The 22,563-nt window shown below is 41.4% G+C and overlaps 1 protein-coding gene across 1 annotated transcript in view; it reads right to left on the minus strand.

Moving 5' to 3' along the window:
• Positions 1 to 22,563, minus strand: part of LOC120023365 (MAM domain-containing glycosylphosphatidylinositol anchor protein 1-like) — a 246,431-nt gene that overhangs the window by 48,728 nt on the left and 175,140 nt on the right. The window contains exon 12 of the mRNA XM_038967372.1: positions 1,830 to 2,007. Within this exon, the coding sequence (XP_038823300.1) occupies positions 1,830 to 2,007 (178 nt within the window). The remainder of the gene's footprint in view (positions 1 to 1,829; positions 2,008 to 22,563) is intronic.

Here is a 22,563-nt window from a genome sequence, read left to right on the forward strand (position 1 = left end):
CAAATGTGTTTGATGGATCGCTGGAAAAGAGCAGGAATAGGCTTTTGTAGGTTACAGTCCAAGCTGTCTTTCAATGGTGCGACTGCTGTTGGCATCCAAAGATTATCCAGTTTGAATGAACACTTGGAGTTAAGGATGACAGCAGTGATGTAGTCTACAGCGATACAGATATCACTTATTATTGATATCTACATAGCGCTTTAATGTGAATTACATTTAGCTATTTGCACCTTACGGATTGTGGTTGTTGTGGATGGTTGTTCACAAATCTAAATGCGTATTTGAACCCAATAATGGTTGAATTCAAAAAGTTTAAGCTTCCTATCCATCATTGGTTTTCAAACCTCAAAACTATGAAATAACACATATGGAATCATGTTGTAACCAAAAAAGTGTTTATATTTGAGATTCTTCAAAGTAGCCACCCTTTGGCTTGATGACATCTTTGCACACTCTTGGCATTCTCTCAACCAGCTTCACGAGGTAGTCAATTGGAATGCATTTCAATTAACATGTGTGCCTTGTTAAAAGTTAGTGGAATTTCTTTCCTTCTTAATGCGTTTTAGCCAATCACTTGTACAGAAGATAGCACTATTTGGTAAAAGACCAAGTCCATATTATGGTTAAAAAAAACACCTCAATTAAGCAAAGAGAAACGACAGTCCATCATTACTTTAAGACATGAAGGTCAATCAATCCGGAAAATGTCAATAACTTTGAAAAAAAATTCAGGTGCAGTCGCAAAAACCATCAAGCGCTATGATGAAACTGTCTCTCATGATGACCGCCACAGGAAAGGAAGACCCAGTTACCTCTGAGAGGATAAATTCATTACAGTTACTAGCCTCAGAAATTGCAGCCCAAATAAATTCTTCACAGAGATCAAGCAACAGACACATCTCAACATCAACTGTTCAGAGGAGACTGCGTGAATCAGGCCTTCATGGCTGAATTGATGCAAAGAAACCACTACTAAAGGACTCCAAAAATAAGAAGAAGAGACTTGCTTGGGCCAATAAACACAAGCAATGAAGATTACGCCGGTGGAAATCTGTCCTTTGGTCTGATGTGTCCAAATGTGCGATTTTTGGCTAATCTATACTTCCATGTTTCCAAGTCCTATTCTTGAAGATCAAGGGGTATAACATTAATTGGAATGACTGTAATTCTGATAGAGTTTGGTTTTCAATGTAAAGATATCATTTAATTGTATTATTATATGTAGTAGAAAGCAATGGGTTAGAAGAAGCCTACATAGCCAACCCATAAAGTAAAATGTAACATCCATATATGGCCAGCTATGTAAACTTTAATGTTGATTTCAACTGCAATAGATGTGGTTCAATTAATAACATACATTTTTTGTCTTCTTCTAATGCCTCTTAAGGGGAAAGTCATCTAAAAGTAACTGAATGTAATCAGATTACGTTACTGAGTTTGGGTAATCCAAAAGTTACGTTACTGATTACAATTTTGGACAGGTAGAAAGTAACCTACCCAACCCTGGTAGTAGCACACATTTTAAAATGTATTTAAATAATTGCCTAAATTAACATAACAAAAAGGGCCTACTTGGCCACAGGGTCGGGGTCAATTCCATTTCAATTCTAGTCAATTCAGGAAGTATAATGAAATTCAAATTAAATGCTTTTCAAATAGGAATATTTGGAATTAGAAGTTGGTTTACTTTCTGAATTGACTGTAATTAAAATGCAATTGAACCCAACCCTGCTTGGCCAGCTACGGATGAGTTATTATTATCATTAGACACTAACTAAAGAGTGTCCATTTTGGCTGCAGGTGCAAGCCAGTCACCGGGCACTACTCACGCTCTGAGTACTTGATGGTGCGACTGACATAGTCTCCTGTGCTGTAGGTGGTGATGGGGGCCAGGCGGATTTCATAGGAGAGGGGGATCTTCAGGTCAGTCAGGATGTAGGACATGAGGCCGCCCTTCACCGGCTCCTTCTTGTCGATCTGCTTGGAGAACAGGTTCATCTGATTCATCTTTTCATTCTGCTTCATCAGGGGGAAACAGAGAGTGGGATAGAAAGAGGGGGGGGGGGGGGGGATGGTGAGAAATGGGACCCAACAGATAATGGTGGGTTTAACTCGCCTAACTGATATACGTATATAGTAAAGCCGTTTGAAACTTACCTCCCAGTAACATTTAAATGAGTGGAATGGGATGAAAAAACACGTTCACCTTACCAAGCTACAGACACTAGACCAACTGCTAAGCTACAGACACTAGACCAACTGTAAAAAAGTCTTACAATTAAATAAATACATCGTTTTTGAACTATAAAATGATTTAAATGTGCATACATTTGCATAAAATTAATACATTTACCATAGTACCTAACTTCCCCCATGATGGTTTTCTGAATACAGTCACAGGTAAATGGCGTTGTTTGGTCCAACACGATAGCGGAAGGCCAGTCAGCCAATTAATTTACTTGTGACTGTATTCATGATACAGCACTGCCTCACGTGCCTTATTGCTTTCATAAAACTGTTACCAACATATTAAAACTTCTTATGGCTGCAAGGCAAAGTGTTGAGTAGCCAGTGAAATCGTGCCCATTTCAAACGGCCTCCTACTCAAATCTTGCTCGTACAATATGGATATTATTATTCTTTTTGGATAGAAAACACTCTCTAGTTTCTAAAACAGTTGGAATTATTTCTCTGAGTGAAACAGAAGTCCTTCTGCAGCACTTTTCCTGACCAGGAAGTGAAATGTCAGAAATCGATGCTCTTTTCAACTTGATGCCTATACATGGTCTTGACACTTAGGAGTCTACTTACACTCCATACGCCTTCCTATTGGTGTCAAGAGGATGTGAGAGAAGAAATTTTGTGCTCATCTTGGTCTGTGGTGGAAAAAAACCTATTTCTTTGACGTGACCGTCCACTTCCGGTACTCTGAAGGAAGTGGGATTGACTTCTGTTTTGCTGCCGTAACGGACGATAACTATCCCCGGCTCGAATTTTTTTTGATACATGTGACCATATCATCGTAATGTATGTTTTTTCAATATAGTTTAATCAGATTATTGACATTTTTTCGGGAGTTTTGCCGTGTTCCGTCCTCTGACTGTGTTTACGTTGGAGAAATTTGTGCCACTCGGCTAGTGCCAATGCTAAGTGAAGAGGGAAATTTGCCATTCTGAATCCAAACAACGACTCATCTGGACAGAGGACACCTTGTTCAACATTCTGATGAAAGATCAGCAAAAGTAAGACCCATTTTATGATGTTATTTCATATATCTGTCGTGCATGTGAACTGGCCGTGGGCGCCCAAGTGTTTCTGTCTATTGTGGCTACGCTAATATAGCGATACATTTTGTTTTCGCTGTAAAACATTTAATAAATCGGAAATATTGTTTGGAATCACAAGATGCCTGTCTTTCAATTGCTGCACACTATGTATTTTTCAGAAATGTTTTATGATGAGTAATTAGCTATTTGACGTTGGTGTCTGTAAATATTATGGCTGCTTTCGGTGCAATTTCTGATTGTAGCTGAAATGTAAACTATGGTTTATACATGAAATATGCAAATTTTTCGAACAAAACATATGCTATACAATAAATATGTTATCAGACTGTCATCTGATGAATTTGTTTCTTGGTTAGTGGCTATTTATATCTTTATTTGGTCGAATTTGTGATAGCACCTGATGGAGTAAGAAACTGATGGAGTTAGAAAAGTGGTGTCTTTTGCTAACGTGGTTAGCTAATAGATTTACATATTTTGTCTTCCCTGTAAAACATTTTAAAAATCGGACATGTTGGCTTGATTCACAAGAAGTGTATCTTTCATCTGGTGTCTTGGACTTGTTAATGTGTGAAAGTTAAATATTTAAAAAAAATATCTTTTGAATTTCGCGCCCTGCACTTGAGCTGGATGTTGTCATAGGTGTACCGGTGTCGGGCTGTAGCCATAACAGGTTAAAAAACAATGAATTACGTTAACAAATTGATGTAAATTTACAGCAAAACATTTACAGTTAGCTACTGTTATTCTATTTGACAGTACAGTAATATGGGGGGCTCAATGGCATTCCGCAACACTGCTGTAAAATGACAGAAATTGCTTTAATAATACCATTTTACAGTAAAGTACTGTATTACCTGTTTTGCTGTATATTTACAGCAGCATACTGTGAATGATGGCGCATTGTGGGAAAATGTGGTGGGCGGAGAAAGACTCTCTGGCTCATTAACATATTTTGAGGCGTGCCTTGTAAGGGGCTATATTTGTTCCATCTGTTTTATCTTAGTGACAGAAGTCTGGCCATTGTGATTGATGAGGTTAAGCGAGAATTGCTCGATGTACATAAAGGTGTACCACAGGAGTCAATTTTGGGATGCATGCTATTGCCCCGACAGTTGATTTAGCGGTGTCCAAACTACAGTCACATTTTATAGCTATGCGGGAATCCCTTGCTGATTTAAAACTTGTGCGTATACAGGGGAAACTAAATACATGTTTTCAAACTCTCGTAAGGATGTTTCAGATGAACAACATGCCCCCTTACCCCCACTGTTCATTTCTTGTTTTTAAAGGATGAGAGAAGTGCTACACCTGGTGGAGAGAGATTGTAAGACAGAAATAGTTGCTTTATGCGTGCTGTACGTTACGGCATGACACGTCACGATGTAACGGAGGGTCAGTTTTTTCAACTTTTCTCCAATACTATAGAGCCATTACCATGTCGATCAACACTTGAATAGAAACCTAGTTCACACCCCCGATTTTGAAGTCAACACAGTCACTACAGTCCCATTAGTTTTCTTTGTAGCCTCGTTTGAATGTTGCGTTTGCACACATTTGTACTGAATGGGGTGAGTTTACGTTATTCGTTTCCCAGAGCCGTTTGCTTTTCTAGTTAGAGCCTAATGTTAGCTAGCTAACATTAAACCTGGTTGGTTAGCTCCCAGCGTATTCATGCAGGGTAGTAACGACATGATTTGGCACTGTTCATTGTTGTTTAACTAGCTAACGTTAGCTGGCTGGCTCATTAGCTAATGTTACGTGACGTGTGATCTTACACATTGTTTACCTAGCTAGATTCATTGTTTACCTAGCTAGCTACATGTCTTAAGCTAAAGTGTACCACACCCGTTGAATATGACCGGTGTCAGTAAATGTCTGCAAACAAGCGTAATGAAATTGTTGCTCACAGAGCTGGTTAAGCTGTTTTCATGTTCATGTTTCCATAGGTAAACAAATTATCGGCCAGAGTGTCAAGTGTGCTCTGAATGCTCTGAGAGCGACATGAGATGGGTGGGGATAAAGCTTAAGAGGGTGTGAATGATGCTGAATGGGTGTAAGACAAAGAGCTCTTCACTAGATACCAAAACAATCAAAGGCCATTTTCTCAAAAGTGAGTTTACAAGTTTATCAACTTTCAAAGCAGAATTACTTTTAAAAATGCAGTGTATGATATACCATTTTGTAGCTCTGAGTCTCTACTTTTATCCAATGTAAAAAACACAATTTCAAATTTGGCTACATAATACCGAATCCAGGTGGTGAGTCACATTTTGTGCTTCGCATGGCTGTATTTCTGTACAATAATGTGTATATGTCTGGGTATAACGTCTATAGTTATGTTGTGTATACAGAGCACCTCTGTAAAAGAGATCTAGGTCTCAATATGTTTTCCCTGTTAAAATAAAGGTTAAATAAAAATTGAGAGAATGCTGTACTCCACAGAATACAGTACCATACTGTATTTTTGGAATCTAAAAACCTTGGTTATATAAATCTACAATAACTTACTGGCTACTGTGCTGCCACTTATTTACTATAATTCAGTACCACTACACAGACTAAAGTACCATTTTTGGAGTGCCATAAACCTTTTGAATACTAGTGGGTGCATGGTATTGTTGTTTATGGCTCATTAACATATTTTGAGGTGTTCCTTGTAAGAGGCTATACTTGGTGCACCTCTTAGTGAGAGTGATGTACCAATTTAACTGAAATGTGGTAGTAGTTATCTAATGTTGTATGGTGTATTGTATAGGAGACCGACAAAGCGGCAGTAAGTGTCAAAAGTTTTGCCCTGTTCTTTTGATCTGTTTGCCGAGTAGTCACTGTCAGCTTAGAAGCCTTTCTTAAGGCCCCTGCAAGTGCAAAAAATAGAATTTGTATGCTGTAAAATATAATTCCATATTCATTGTTAGCAATTGCGCTAACTTTATTACAACATCATTTAACAATAAAGTACCGTTTTGCTGTATATTTACTGCAGCGTTCTGTAAGTTATGGTGCCTTGTGTAAAAATGTTGTGGGAGGGAAAGAATCGTTGGCTCATGAACATATTTTCCGAGGCATGCCTTGTACGTGGCTATTTTTGTTGCACTTGTTAGTGAGAATGCTATACAAATTGAACTGACATGTGGTAGTAGTGCCCTAACTTTGGAGTACTTGGGAGTATGGCTAGACGGTGCACTGTCCTTCTCTCAGTACATATCAAAGTTGCAGGCTAAAGTTAAATCTAGACTTGGTTTCCTCTATCCTAATCGCTCCTCTTTCACCCCTGCTGCCAAACTAACCCTGATTCAGATGATCATCCTACCCATCCTAGATTACGGAGACATAATGTATAGATTGGCAGGTAAGGGTGCTCTCGAGCGGCTAGATGTTCTTTACCATTCGGCCAACAGATTTGCCACCAATGCTCCTTATAGGACACATCACTGCACTCTATACTCCTCTGTAAAATGGTCATCTCTGTATACCCGTCCCAAGACCCACTGGTTGATGCTTATTTATAAAACCCTCTTAGGCCTCACTCCCCCTTATCTGAGATACCTACTGCAGCCCTCATCCTCCACATACAACACCCGTTCTGCCAGGCACATTCTGTTAAATGTCCCCAAAGCACGCACATCCCTGGGTCGCTCCTCTTTTCAGTTCGCAGCAGCTAGCGACTGGAACGAGCTGCAACAAACACTCAAACTGGACAGTTTTATCTTAATCTCTTCATTCAAAGACTCAATCATGGACACTCTTACCGACAGTTGTGGCTGCTTTGTATGATGTATTGTTGTCTCTACCTTCTTAACCTTTGTGCTGTTGTCTGTGCCCAATAATGTTTGTACCATGTTTGGTGCTGCTACCATGTTGTGTTGCTATCATGTTGTTGTTATGTTGTGTTGCTACCGTACTGTGTTGTCATGTGTTACTGCCTTGCTATGTTGTTGTCTTAGGTCTCTCTTTATGTGGTGTTGTGTTGTCTCTCTTGTTGTGATGTGTGTTTTCTCCTCTATTTCTATTGTATCCCAGGCCCCGTTCCCGCAGGAGGGCTTTTGCCTTTTGATAGGCCGTCATTGTAAATAAGAATTTGTTAACTGACATGCCTAGTTAAATAAAGGTTAAATGGAAAATAAAAAAATAAATAAAATAAAAACAATTTAATGTATGTTGGGGCCAGATGAAAGTGGTAGCAAGTCTTGAATCTTTACTGGTTGAGTGTTTTGACAAGTCCGTTCTGGCATGTTTTCTTTCCCCTATAATCACAGCCAGATTGTAAACCTTTGTTTAGGCCTCTGAAAGTGCAAGTGATATGAAACACCAAATATGCTCTAATCTACACATATTTAGCAGCCAACCTCCTTGCACCAAAGCCGTGTAATTACAGTTATGACATTATGATCACAGTGGCATTTACTTACTTACAGTAAATTAGGCTGATTTTACAGTGTTGTACTGTATCACTGCTCATATACTACAGCAACGTACAGGAAGATGGCAGCAAGTCACTGTGAATATCACATTAACATACTTGGCAAAACTACATAAAAAAAGTATTTTGTTACGAAAATAAAACACCTTGAAGTCCAACGTATTATTAACTACAACAACATTCTCAATAACGGTTACAGAAACTTTTTACTTGCTATGACGGTGACTTTTTGTTTATCAACCTTAGTTTAATGCACTGACTGTAAGTCGCTCTGGACAAGAGCATCTGCTTAATGACCAAAATGTAAATGTAAAAATGAACACTTGCAAAGCACACTGCTGGGTATTATTCTAATCAGCTCTGCCCTCAAACTATTTGCATTTTGACCAAATTTGGCCTTGTTTGGGGGGCGGCGCCCATTAAAATAGTACCCAGTAGTGTGGCTTGCAAGTGTTAATTTAAACTTTTACATTTTGGCCATTTAGCAGATGCTCTTGTTCAGAGTGACTTACAGTCAGTGCATTAAACTAAGGTAGATAAACAAGAACATATAAGTCATAGCAAGTACATTTTTTACTGTTACCAAGAATGATGTTGTAGTTAAGCGGGCTACTTGCAAGTTTGTTTTGTATTAGAAAATACAAAATATATGTATTCTTATTAAGCTGTTACAAAATACATGAATTGTACTTCAGGCCAGTGAAATACAAAATGGACATTGAACGTATTGAAATACCGATATCAAATACATGTAACAGAAATATTATCCATAGTTGGCATTCGCTGCCTGCACTGTAAATCTGTAACAGTATACTAACCACTGTACTTCCAGTAATGCACTGTACATTTTTTAAATACAGCACTTTCTGTAGTCAGGTGTTACAGTTATATGCTGTATATTTGTGTTTCAGTAAAGGTCCTGTAAATCTACAGTACTTTACTGGCTTCTGTGCTGCCAGTATTCTACTGTAAATTTACAGTAACCTACTGGCTACTGTGCTGCCAGAGATTTACTGTAAAAACCACATGAAATGTTTTACTGTGTACATATTTTTATTAAAATGTTATTTTGATAAGTAAATTCATACAATTGAATTCTTTCACCAGAAGATATAGTCTGGACAAAAATGTGGTTGTTAGTTATTTTGGTCATGTTGCTACAGACCCAGTCATACATTTTTTGCAGAGTTGCTCTAGAAGGGTTGGTTATTTAGCAACAAAACCGACGTATGCGCAACAATGGGGCAAAACAGATGGGGTTGGCTTAGACTTTTGACAACATGTAAACTATATTTAGTCTCCAAATGTTTATTGAAAACATAAATACATTTGCAAAATGAGCGCCTGTCTCTCAAATACATTGTTATAGTTGTTGGTTAGCTAGCTACCACATTTTTGCCTTATTAGCATAGACATGACATCAGTCAAAACACATCAAAACAAGAGGATCAAATTGGACCCATCAGCTAGGCAAATGTTTGAGGATAGCCAAGATAAACTCTATCAAAAGAAGGGGACGGAACATTATTGGCCACCGTGCCATTGTGAATGTCCCTGGACAGCGTGGAGGGAATATCACCATTTGCGCAGCCGTTAGCCAGCAAGGCATTCTCCATCACCATGCTAAGCTTGATCCCTATAACACCGCCCTTCTCATCAAATTCCTGGACACACTACATGGCATCTTCATTCCAGCCGAGCAGAGGGGTGAACCAGAGCAGCCCAGGTATGTTGTCATCTGGGACAACGTGAGTTTCCACCAGGCTGCTCTGGTCTGCAACTGGTTCATCGACCACCCACAATGTATTGTTCTATACCTCCCACCATATTCCCCATTCCTAAACCAAAATGAAGATGTATGACCGGCTTCCCCCCGCTCGCATGCCTTTTCTCCAGGCAATGTAGGATGCATGTGGTGTAGCTGATGTGGGGGCTTTCTGCGTCTGGATCGTCACTCCAGAAGATTCTTTCCCTGCTGTTTAGCCAGGGAGAACATCGCCTGTGATGTAGATGAGGTGCTGTGGCCAGACCAAAATAAGAGGCAGGATGCAGCCCAATGTCTTTTTTCTTACATTTTGCATGTGTTTTTGTCTTTTTTCGTGTTTAGAGTTTTGCTGATACTCTCTGTTTATTATCTATGCATAGTCACTTTACCTATACCTACATGTACACTACCGTTAAAAAGTTTGGGTTCACCTAGAAATGTCCTTGTCTTTGAAAGAATACATTTTTTGTCAATTAAAATAACATCAAATTGATCAGAAATACAGTGTAGACATTGTTAATGTTGTAAATGACAAACAGACATTGCAAGATGGCGCCAACAGAGATGGTTGCCTCTCTTCAGGTCCTTAGAAAACTATGCAATTATTAGTTTTTTTATGTACTATTTCTTACATTGCTAGCCCAGATAATCTCAAGTGTTATTACATACAGCCGGGAAGAACTATTGGATATAAAAGCGATGTCAACTTACCATCATTACGAACAGGAATATGCCTTTCCCGAAGCGGATCCTTTGTTCGAACCTTCACCCTGGACATGCGATCTTATCCCAGAGGCTAAACCAAAACAACGCGGTCGCCGCAGGAGAGGCAGACGGAGCGGCCTACTGGTCAGACTTAGAAGGTGAGCACACCATCCACTGCTTCCTAGCATATTTCTCGCCAATGTCCAATCTCTAGATAACAAGGTGGATGAAATTAGGGCACGAGTTGCCTTCCAGAGAGACATCAGAGATTGTAACATTCTCTGTTTCACGGAAACATGGCTCACTCGGGATACGTTGTCAGAGTCGGTACAGCCACCCGGTTTCTTCACGCATCGCTCCGACAGAAACATACATCTCTCTGGTAAGAAGAAGGGCGGGGGTGTATGTCTTATGATTAACGACTCATGGTGTAATCACAACAACATACAGGAATTCAAGTCCTTTTGTTCACTTGACCTAGAATTCCTTGCAATCAAATGCCGCATTATCTTCCAAGAGAATTCTTTTCGATTATAGTCACAGCCATGTATATCCCCCCCAAGCAGATACCTCGTCGACCCTGAAAGAAATTCACTTCATGTAAACTGGAAACCATACATCCTGAGACTGCATTCATTGTAGCTGGGGATTTTTAACAAAGCTACCCTAAGATCAATACTCCCTAAATTCTATCAGCATATCGAATCCGTGACACGAGCTGGCAGAATTCTGGATCATTGCTACTCAAACTTCCGCGATGCATACAAAGCCCTCCCGTGCCCTGCCTTCGGCAAATCTAACCATGAATCCATTTTGTTGCTCCCAGCCTATAGACAGAAACTAAAACAGGAAACGCCCGTGCTCAGGTCCATACAACGCTGGTCTGACCAATCAGACTCCACGCTTCAAGATTGCCTGGATCACGTGGCCTGGGATATGCTCCGGAGGGCCTCAGACAACAACATTGATGCATACGCTGACTCTGTGAGCGAGTTTATTAGCAAGTGCATCGGAGATGTTGTACCCGCTGTGACTATTAAAACCTTCCATAACCAGAAACTGTGGATTAATGGCAGCGTTCGCGCAAAACTGAAAGCGCGAACCACCGCTTTTAATCATGGCAAGGCGACAAGAAACATGACAGAATACAAACAATGCAGCTATTCCCTCCGCAAAGCAATCAAACAAGCAAAGCGTCAGTATAGAGATAAAGTAGAGTTGTAATTCAACGGCTCAAACACGAGACGTATGTGGCAGGGTCTACAGTCAATCACGGATTACAAAAAGAAAACCTGCCCCGTCGCGGACATCGATGTCTTGCTCCCAGACAAATTAAACAATTTCTCTGTTGGCTTTGAGGACAATACAGTGGCACTGACATGGCCCGCTACCAAAGCCTGTGGGCTCTCCTTCTCCATTGCCAACGTGAGTATAACATTTAAACGTGTGAAGCCCCGCAAGACTGCCGGCACAGACGGCATCCCTAGCCGCGTTCTCAAATGTGTAGACCAGCTGGCTGGTGTGTTTACAGACATATTCAACCAATCCCTATCCCAGTCTGTTGTCCCCACATGATTCAAGATGGCCACCATTGTTCCTGTTCCCAAGAAAGCAAAGGTAACTGAACTAAATGACTATCACCCCATTGCACTCACTTCTGTCATCATGAAGTGCTTTGAGAGACTAGTCAAGGATTATATCACCTCCACCCTACCTGATACCCTAGACCCATTCCAATTTGCTTACCGCCTCCATATGTCCACTAACGATGCAATCGCCATCACACTGCCCTATCCCATCTGGACAACAGGAATACCTATTTAAGAATGCTGTTCATTGATTACAGCTCAGAATTTAACACCATAGTACCCTCCAAACTCGTCATTAAGCTCGAGACACTGGGTCTCGACCCCGCCCTGTGCAACTGGGTCCTGGAATTTCTGACGGGCCGCCCCCAGGTGGTGAGGGTAGGAAACAACATCTCCATCCCGTTGATCCTCAACACTGGGGCCCCACAAGGGTGCGTTCTCAGCCCTCTCCTGTACTCCCTGTTCACCCATGATTGCGTGGCCATGCACGCTTCCAACTCAATCATCAAGTTTGCAGACGAGACGACAGTGGTAGGCCTGATTACCAACAACGAAGATATGGCCTACAGGGAGGAGGTGAGGGCCCTCAGAGTGTGATGTCAGGAAAATAACCTCTAACTCAACATCAACAAACAAAAGAGATGATCGTGGACTACAGGAAACAGCAGAGGGAGCAGCCCCCTATCCACATCGACGGGACAGTAGCGGAGAAGGTGGAAAGTTTTAAGTTCCTCGGCGTACATATTACTGACAAACTGAAATGGTCCACCCACACAGACAGCGTGGTGAAGAAGGCGCAACAGCGCCTCTTCAACCTCAGGAGGATGAAGAAATTTGGCTTGTCAAAAACAATCACAAACTTTTACAGATGCACAGTCGAGAGCATGCTGTCGGGCTGTATCACCGCCTGGTACGGCAATTGCACCGCCCTCAACCGCAAGGATCTCCAGAGGGTAGTGCGGTCTGCCCAACGCATCATCGGGGCAAACTACCTGCCCTCCAGGACACCTACAGCACCCAATGTCATAGGAAGGTCAAAAATATCATCAAGGACAACAACCAGCCGAGCCACTGCCTGTTCACCCCGTTATCATCCAGAAGGCAGGGTCAGTACAGGTGCATCAAAGCTGGGACCGAGAGACTGAAAAACAGCTTCTATCTCAAGGCCATCCGACTGTTAAACAGCCATCCCTAACATAGAGGCTGCTGCCAACATACAGACTCAAATCTATGCCCGCTTAAATAAATGGACTTAATAAAGGTATCACAAGTCACTTTAGCCCATCCAACTACCTCATCCCCATACTGTATTTATTTATCTTGCTCCTTTGCACCCCAGTATCTCTACTTGCACATTCATCTGCTGCACCTCTACCATTCCAGTGTTTAATTGCTATATTGTAATTATTTCACCACCATGGCCTATTTATTGCCTTACCTCCCTTATCTTCTTATGGCTGCAGCCCGACGCCGGTACACTTATGACAACATCCAGCTCAAGTGCAGGGCGCGAAATTCAAAAGATATTTTTTTTAAAATATTTAACTTTCACACATTAACAAGTCCAATACAGCATATGAAAGGTACACATCTTGTGAATCCAGCCAACATGTCCGATTTTTAAAATGTTTTACAGGGAAGACACAATATGTAAATCTATTAGCTAACCACGTTAGCAAAAGACACCACTTTTTTTACTCCAACAGTTTTTTACTCCATCAGTAGCTATCACAAATTCGACCAAATAAAGATATAAATAGCCACTAACCAAGAAACAACTTCATCAGATGACAGTCTGATAACATATTTATTGTATAGCATATGTTTTGTTAGAAAAATTTGCATATTTCAGGTATAAATCATAGTTTACATTGCAGCTACAGTCAGAAATTGCACCGAAAGCAGCCATAAAACTTACAGATACCAACGTCAAATACCTAATTACTCATCATAAAACATTTCTGAAAAATACATAGTGTACAGCAAATGAAAGACAGGCATCTTGTGATTCCAGCAAATATTTTCGATTTATTAAGTGTTTTACAGCGGAAAAAAAATGTAGCGTTATATTAGCTTAGCACAATAGCCAGAAACACTTGGGCGCCGGCGACTACGACAGATATATGAAATAACATCATAAAATGGGTCTTACTTTTGCTGATCTTTCATCAGAATGTTGGACAAGGTGTCCTTTGTCCAGAACAGTCGTTGTTTGGATTCAGAACGGACACTTTCCCTCTTCATTTAGCAAGCGCGCTAGCCGGGTGGCACGACACTCTCCATGTCAACAAACGGAAGAGAACGGAATACGGCAAAACTCCCGAAAAAATTTCAATAATCTGATGAAACCATATTGAAAAAACATACTTTACGATGATATGGTGACATGTATCAAATAAAATCAAAGCCGGAGATTGTAGTCGCCTATAACGGCAGCTAAACAGAAGGCAATCCCACTGTCCAGCTCGCGCTCTTCAGAGTACCGAAAATGGTGGACACGTCATTCCAAGATGATGTGTTCCATCTCAGACCAAGATAATCAACTCATTTCTTCTCTCACAGCCTCTTGACACCCAGAGGAAGGTGTATGACGTGCATGTATACTAATAAGTCTTGTGCCCATTTATAGGCAGGAAGAAGAACACAGCATCGATTTCAGACTTTCCACTTCCTGGTCAGGAAATGTGCTGCAGAATGAGTTCTGTTTCACTCAGAGAAATAATTCAAACGGTTTTAGAAACTAGAGAGTGTTTTCTATCCAATAGTAATAATAATATGCATATTGTACGAGCAAGAATTGAGTACGAGGCCGTTTGAAATGGGCACATTTTATCTGGCTACTCAATACTGCCCCTTGCAGCCCAAACAGGTTATCCTACCTCACTTGCACACACTGTATATAGACTTTTTCTACTGTATTATTGACTGTATGTTTGTTTATTCCATGTGTAACTCTGTGGTGTTGTATGTGTCGAACTGCTTTGCTTTATCTTGGCCAGGTCGCAGTTGTAAATGAGAACTTGTTCTCAACTAGCCTACCTGGTTAAATACATTTTTTTTTTTAAATAACGCCACTTTAATAAAGTTTACGTATCCTACATTACTCATCTCATATGTACACTGCTCAAAAAAATAAAGGGAACAATTAAACAACACAATGTAACTCCAAGTCAATCACACTTCTGTGAAATCAAACTGTCCACTTAGGAAGCATCACTGATTGACAATAAATTTCACATGCTGTTGTGCAAATGGAATAGACAACAGGTGGAAATTATAGGCAATTAGCAAGACACCCCCAATAAAGGAGTGGTTCTGCAGGTGGTGACCACAGACCACTTCCCAGTTCCTATGCTTCCTGGCTGATGTTTTGGTCACTTTTGAATGCTGGCGGTGCTTTCACTCTAGTGGTAGCATGAGACGGAGTCTACAACCCACACAAGTGGCTCAGGTAGTGCAGCTCATCCAGGATGGCACATCAATGCGAGCTGTGGCAAGAAGGTTTGCTGTGTCTGTCAGCGTAGTGTCCAGAGCATGGAGGCGCTACCAGGAGACAGGCCAGTACATCAGGAGACGTGGAGGAGGCCGTAGGAGGGCAACAACCCAGCAGCAGGACTGCTACCTCCGCCTTTGTGCAAGAAGGAGCAGGAGGAGCACTGCCAGAGCCCTGCAAAATGACCTCCAGCAGGCCACAAATGTGCATGTGTCTGCTCAAATGGTCAGAAACAGACTCCATGAGGGTGGTATGAGGGCCCGACGTCCACAGGTGGGGGTTGTGCTTACAGCCCAACACCGTGCAGGACGTTTGGCATTTGCCAGAGAACACCAAGATTGGCAAATTCGCCACTGGCGCCCTGTGCTCTTCACAGATGAAAGCAGGTTCACACTGAGCACATGTGACAGACGTGACAGTCTGGAGACGCCGTGGAGAACGTTCTGCTGCCTGCAACATCCTCCAGCATGACCGGTTTGGCGGTGGGTCAGTCATGGTGTGGGGTGGCATTTCTTTGGGGGGCCGCACAGCCCTCCATGGGCACGCCAGAGGTAGCCTGACTGCCATTAGGTACCGAGATGAGATCCTCAGACCCCTTGTGAGACCATATGCTGGTGCGGTTGGCCCTGGGTTCCTCCTAATGCAAGACAATGCTAGACCTCATGTGGCTGGAGTGTGTCAGCAGTTCCTGCAAGAGGAAGGCATTGATGCTATGGACTGGCCCGCCCGTTCCCCAGACCTGAATCCAATTGAGCACATCTGGGACAGCATGTCTCGCTCCATCCACCAACGCCACGCTGCACCACAGACTGTCCAGGAGTTGGCGGATGCTTTAGTCCAGGTCTGGGAGGAGATCCCTCAGGAGACCATCCACCACCTCATCAGGAGCATGCCCAGGCGTTGTAGGGAGGTCATACAGGCACGTGGAGGCCACACACACTACTGAGCCTCATTTTGACTTGTTTTAATGACATTACATCAAAGTTGGATCAGCCTGTAGTGTGGTTTTCCACTTTAATTTTGAGTGTGACTCCAAATCCAGACCTCCATGGGTTGATAAATTTGATTTCCATTGATAATTTTTGTGTGATTTTGTTGGCAGCACATTCAACTATGTAAAGAAAAAAGTATTTAATAAGAATAGTTCATTCATTCAGATCTAGGATGTGTTATTTTAGTGTTCCCTTTATTTTTTGAGCAGTGTATATACTGTATTCTACCTTCTACTGCATCTTGCCTATGCCGCACGACATCGCTCATCCATATATTTACATGTACATATTCTATTCATCCTATTCATTCATTCTATTCTTTACATTTGTACACTTTACATTCTATTCTTTACAGTTGTTGTGAATTTGTCAGATTACTTGTTAGATATTACTGCATAGTCGGAACTAGAAGCACAAGCATTTCGCTACACTCGCATTAACATCTGTTGTAAACCATATGTATGGGACCAACAAAATGTGATTTGATTTGACGCCTCACAAGTCCTCAACTGGCAGCTTCATTAAATAGTACCCGCAAAACACCAGTCTCAACGTCAACAGCAAAGAGGTGACTCCGGGATGCTGGCCTTCTAGGCAGAGTGGCAAAGAAAAAGCCACATCTCAGACTGGCCAATAAAAAGAAAAGATTAATATGGGCAAAAGAACACAGACACTGGAGAGAGGAACTCTGCCTAGAAGGCCAGCATCCTGGAGTCGCCTCTTCACTGTTGATGTTGAGACTGGTGTTTTGCGTGTACTATTTAATGAAGCAGCCAGTTGAGGACTTGTGAGGCGTCTGTTTCTCAAACTAGACACTCTAATGTACTTGTCCTCTTGCTCAGTTGTGCACCGGGGCCTCCCACTCCTCTTTCTATTCTGGTTAGAGACAGTTTGCGTTGTTCTGTGAAGGGAGCAGTACACAGCGCTGTACGAGATCTTCAGTTTCTTGGCAATTTCTCGCATGGAATAGCCTTCATTTCTCAGAACAAGAATAGACTGACGAGTTTCAGAAGAAAGGTCTTTGTTTCTGGCCATTTTGAGCCTGTAATCGAACCCACAAATGCTGATGCTCCAGATACTCAACTAGCCTAAAGAAGGCCAGTTTTATTGCTTCTTTAATCAGAACAGTTTTCAGCTGTGCTAACATAATTGCAAAAGTGTTTTCTAATGATCAATTAGCCTTTTAAATTGATAAACTTGGATTAGCTAACACAATGTGCCATTGGAACACAGGGGTGATGGTTGCTGATAATGGGCCTCTGACCACCTATGTAGATATTCCATTCATAATCAGCCGTGTTCAGCTACAATAGTCATTTCAATGTCTACACTGTATTTCTGATCATTTTTATGTTATTTTAATGGGCAGAAAATGTGCTTTTCTTTCAAAAACAAGGACATTTCTAAGTGACCCCAAACTTTTGAACGGTAGTGTACATATTACCTCAATTACCTTGACTAACCGGTGCCCCCGCACATTGACTCTGTACCGGTATCCGCTGTATATAGCCTCTCTACTGTTATTTTATTGTTGCTCCTTAATTATTATTTATTTATATTTTTTCACACCAAACAATATTTTAACTTTTATTTATTATTTATTTTAATTTTTTACTTCAGTTGATGTTTGTAAATACTTTCTCACCACTTTTTTTCTTAAAACTGCATTGTTGGTTAAGGGCTTGTAAGTAAGCATTTCACTGAACACCTGTTGTATTCGATGCATGTGACAAATACAATTTGATTTTGATTGAAAATTGTGTATATTTAACACATTCAGAATTACTATATATGTACAACATTGATTTTGCTGTGTGGGAATCAGACTAGGGATCGATTGCTATTTCTTAATTTCTTTATTTTTACTTTTTGGATTGTGTGTGTATTGTATTGCTAGGTATTAATGCACCGTTCGAGCCAGAAACACAAGTATTTCGCTGCACCTGATAACATCTGCAAATCTGTGTACGCAACTAATAAAGTTTGATTTGATTATGTGAACCCATGGGGGATGCAGCCACTCACACTCACAAACACACATTCTTTCAAGCCAGTGGACAGACAGATTGGGCTAAGGGGTAAAATGTGTGAGTGGACTTAAATTTACAAACACTCCTCCCACACTGCAGACAGACCGATGTATAAGAGCGGTATCCAGTAAAGGTAGACTGATTCATAACAGGTGGGTTATAGCATCAGAGTATGTGGAAATGGCTTGGATCCTCATGTCAAGGTAATATCATCATCATCATTGCCAATATCATTAAATGAAGCCCTCTAATTGGCTGATATTGATCATCCTCTTTTCTCTCTCAGTCAAGTTCTTGTCTCTGACAGTATTCGTCCAGGTGAGGTAATGAGAGGTGAGGCAGTCGGTGTGTGTGTGCGTGCACGCATGTGTGAACGTGGCCCCTGGCAGGCAGACAGCTATATTAAAATCTCCTCTTCTCCCACTCCCACTAGCTTACCACAATACTGTGTCTCTATCACTCTCACTCTTTTCGTGTGTTCAAATACTCCTACCATGTGCTGACCAAATCTTCACACACATTATATTTAATTGAGAATGTGTGAATTGGCTTCGATCCACTGTGTGTGCGTGCGTGCGTGTGTGTGTGGCCGTGTGTGTCTGCACGTGTTTACACACACTTGAATATATGTGTTTAAGTTTTTTTTCCAGCATGCATTTCATTAACTTCTCATATACAGTATATAATAATGCATGTGTGTGTGAGTTAGTGTGTGAGTGTGTGCCTGTATCTGTTTGTGTATGTAATGGTGAATACTTGTCAGACAGTGCTGTATATATTAAAACAAATATATATTTCACCTTTATTTAAATAGGCAAGTCAGTTAAGAACAAATCCTTTTTTACAATGACGGCCTACACCGGCCAAACCCGGACGACGCTGGGCCAATTGTGCGCCGCCCTATAGGACTCCCAATCATGGCTGGTTGTGATACAGCCTGGAATCAAACAAGGGTGTCTGTAGTGACACCTCTAGCACTGAGATGCAGTGCCTTAGACCACTGCGCCACTCGGGAGCCCCCCCCCCCCTCCCCATAGGCATGCCTGAGTGAGAATATATGTCTTTCTAATATCAATACTGTATATGCAGTATGCCTTTAAAAAGTATTCACATCCCTTGACTTTTTCCACATTTTGTTGTGTTACATACTGAATTTAAAATTGATAAAATTGAGATTTTTTGGTCACTGACCTACACACAATACCCCATAATGTCAAAGTGGAATTATGTTTGTAGAAATGTTTACAAATGAAAAGCTGAAATGTCTTGAGTCAATAAGTATTCAACCACTTTTTTTATGGCAAGCCTAAATAAATTCATGAGTAAAAATGTGTAAAAATGTGCTTAACAAGCAAGTCTCTCGTGGCTCAAAGTGGAGGAGGGATTGACTTCATCATTACTTGGTTTTGTAAGAATTGTTGACATGCTGAATGCACCGACGTGTCTGTTTAAACTACTAGCAAACAGCTCGGACACCCATGCAAAACCCCACAAGAAATGCCACTAAAGGTCTCTTCACAATCCCCAGGTCAAGAACAGACTATGGGAGGTGCACAGTACTGGGGGGGGTGGGGGATTCTCAAAATAAGGCACATTGGCAGCTTAGCAGGAAGCAGGAGAGAAACTATAAATCTGAAAAGCTTGCCAGGGGTGGAGACATTGGTTGTTTTAAGTGTGGGAGTACGACACACTGGATGAGAGAGAGTCCTTCAGTTGAAGTCAGAAGTTTACATACACTTAGGTTGAAGTCATTAAAACTCGTTTTCAACCACTACACAAATTTCTTGTTAACAAACTATAGTTTTGGCAAGTCGGTTAGGACATCTACTTTGTGCATGACAAGTAATTTTCCCAACAATTGTTTACAGACAGATTATTTCACATATAATTCACTGTATCACAATTCTAGTGGGTCAGAAGTATACATACACCAAGTTGACTGTGCCTTTAAACAGCTTGGAAAATTACAGAAAATGATGTAATTGCTTTAGAATCTTCTGATAGGCTAATTGACATCATTTGAGTCAATTGGAGGTGTACCTGTGGATGTATTTCAAGGCCTACCTTCAAACTCAGTGCCTCTTTGCTTGACATCATGGAAAAACCTAAATAAATCAGCCAAGAGCTCAGAAAAAAGATTGGAGACCTTCACAAGTATGATTCATCCTTGGGAGCAATTTCCAAACGCCTGAAGGTACCATGTTCATCTGTACAAACAATAGTACGCAAGTATAAACACCATGGGACCACGCAGCCGTCATTCCGCTCAGGAAGGAGATGCATTCTGTCTCCTAGAGATGAACGTACGTTGGTGCGAAAAGTGCAAATCAATCCCAGAACAACAACAAAGGACCTTGTGAACATGCTGGGGGAAACTGGTACAAAAGTATCTATATCCACAGTAAAACGAGTCCTATATCGACATAACCTGAAAGACTGCTCAGCAAGGAAGAAGCCACTGCTGAAATGTCTTCTGGTCTGATGAAACAAAAATACTGTTTGGCCATAATGACCATCGTTATGTTTGTAAGAAAAAGGGGGAGGTTTGCAAGCCGAAGAACACCATCCCAAACTTGAAGCACGTGGGTGGCGGCATCATGTTGTGGGGGTGCTTTGCTGCAGGAGGGACTGGTGCACTTCACAAAATAGATGTCATCATGAGGAGGAAAATTATGTGGATATATTGAAGCAACATCTCAAGACATCAGTCAGGAAGTTAAAGCTTGGTCGCAAATGGGTCTCCCAAATGGACAATGACCTCTAGCATACTTCCAAAGTTGTGGCAAAATGGCTTAAGGACAACAAAGTCAAGGTATTGGAGTGGGCATCACAAAGCCCTGCCTCAATCTTATATAACTTTTGTGGGCATAACTGAAAAAGTGTGTGCGAGCAAGGAGGCCTACAAACCTGACTCAGTTACACCAGCTTTGTCAGGAGGAATGGGCCAAAATTCACCCAACTTATTGTGGGAGGCTTCTGGACGGCTACCGAAAACGTTTGACCCAAATAAAACTAGTTAAATGCACTGCTATCAAATACTAATTGAGTGTATGTAAACTTCTGACCCACTGGGAGTGTGATGAAAGAAATAAAAGCTGACATAAATCATTCCCTCTACTATTATTCTGACATTTCACCACTTTATTTTAAGAATGTGATCCTAACTGACCTAAGACAGGGAATTTTTACTCGGATTAAATGTCAGGAATTGTGAAAAACTGAGTTTAAATGTGTTTGGCTAAGGTGTATGTAAACTTCCAACTGTAAATGGACACAAGACAGCCCTAGGGGGAAGATCAAAGGCTGAGGCCATCTGCCCCAATAGCCATAAGATGAGCTGGTAGAGCAATTTGCCCATCTAACAGGGCAGAAAAAGGCGCTGTTGTTAGACAGGGCCTATCATAATTAAATTCTATCACCGAACATTTTGAATTTGAGGCTGAAGCACCCTATCATGGGATTTCAGGAGTGCAACAAACAGCACTATTCTGTTGCCGATTGACTTTGGTTGTGTAACAGTGTCAGTAAAATGAAGAGTAGCTCCAGTCAAGGAAGCCATATTGGGTTTAGACATTGTGGCTATGTTCCCTGGAGCATGGGTGTTTACACAAGGGAAGATGGAGTACACACCACAAGTACGACAGGTAGAATTTGCAAAACTTGACTCAAAATGGGATACATATGACTATTGATAGATTGGATTGCAGCTTTTTGAAAGACTGTGAACCAGAGCCTCCTCCCCCACAGAAACAATACCCCATCAGGAGAGATGCTGAGATAGCTATAGGAGAGGATGTGGCACTATTTGTGGAGAGAGGAATTTTGGTGAAACAGGCAAGCTGCTGTAACAGTCCTACGTTTCCTGTAGCGAAGGGTGAAGGATATAGGGTAACAGTTGACCTTAGTGGTGTGAACAACAGAGCTAAAAATGTAGCACCCATAGTGGCTGACCCTTCCACCATTGTCTTCCATCCCACCATCTGCTAACATTTTCTCAGTAATGGATTTTAAGAACGGTTTTTGGGCTGTGCCAATTCACGAGAACTCACAACACTATTTTGCGTTCGTATGCAATAACAAGCAGTATTGTTTTCGCCGGTTGCCAATGGGGTATGCTTCTGCACCTGCCCTGTTTCACAGTGCCGTTAAGAAAGCTCCGGAGAACTGACAGTTCACGGGAGGTTCCACAAGGATTCAATATGTGGATGATTTGTTATTATGTTCAGATTCTCAGACAGCCCATGAAGAGGATCTCGACATCCTCTTGAGACACCTAACAAAA

The sequence above is a fragment of the Salvelinus namaycush genome, chromosome 28, assembly GCF_016432855.1.
Source record: "Salvelinus namaycush isolate Seneca chromosome 28, SaNama_1.0, whole genome shotgun sequence".
NCBI classification, from domain to species: domain Eukaryota; kingdom Metazoa; phylum Chordata; class Actinopteri; order Salmoniformes; family Salmonidae; genus Salvelinus; species Salvelinus namaycush.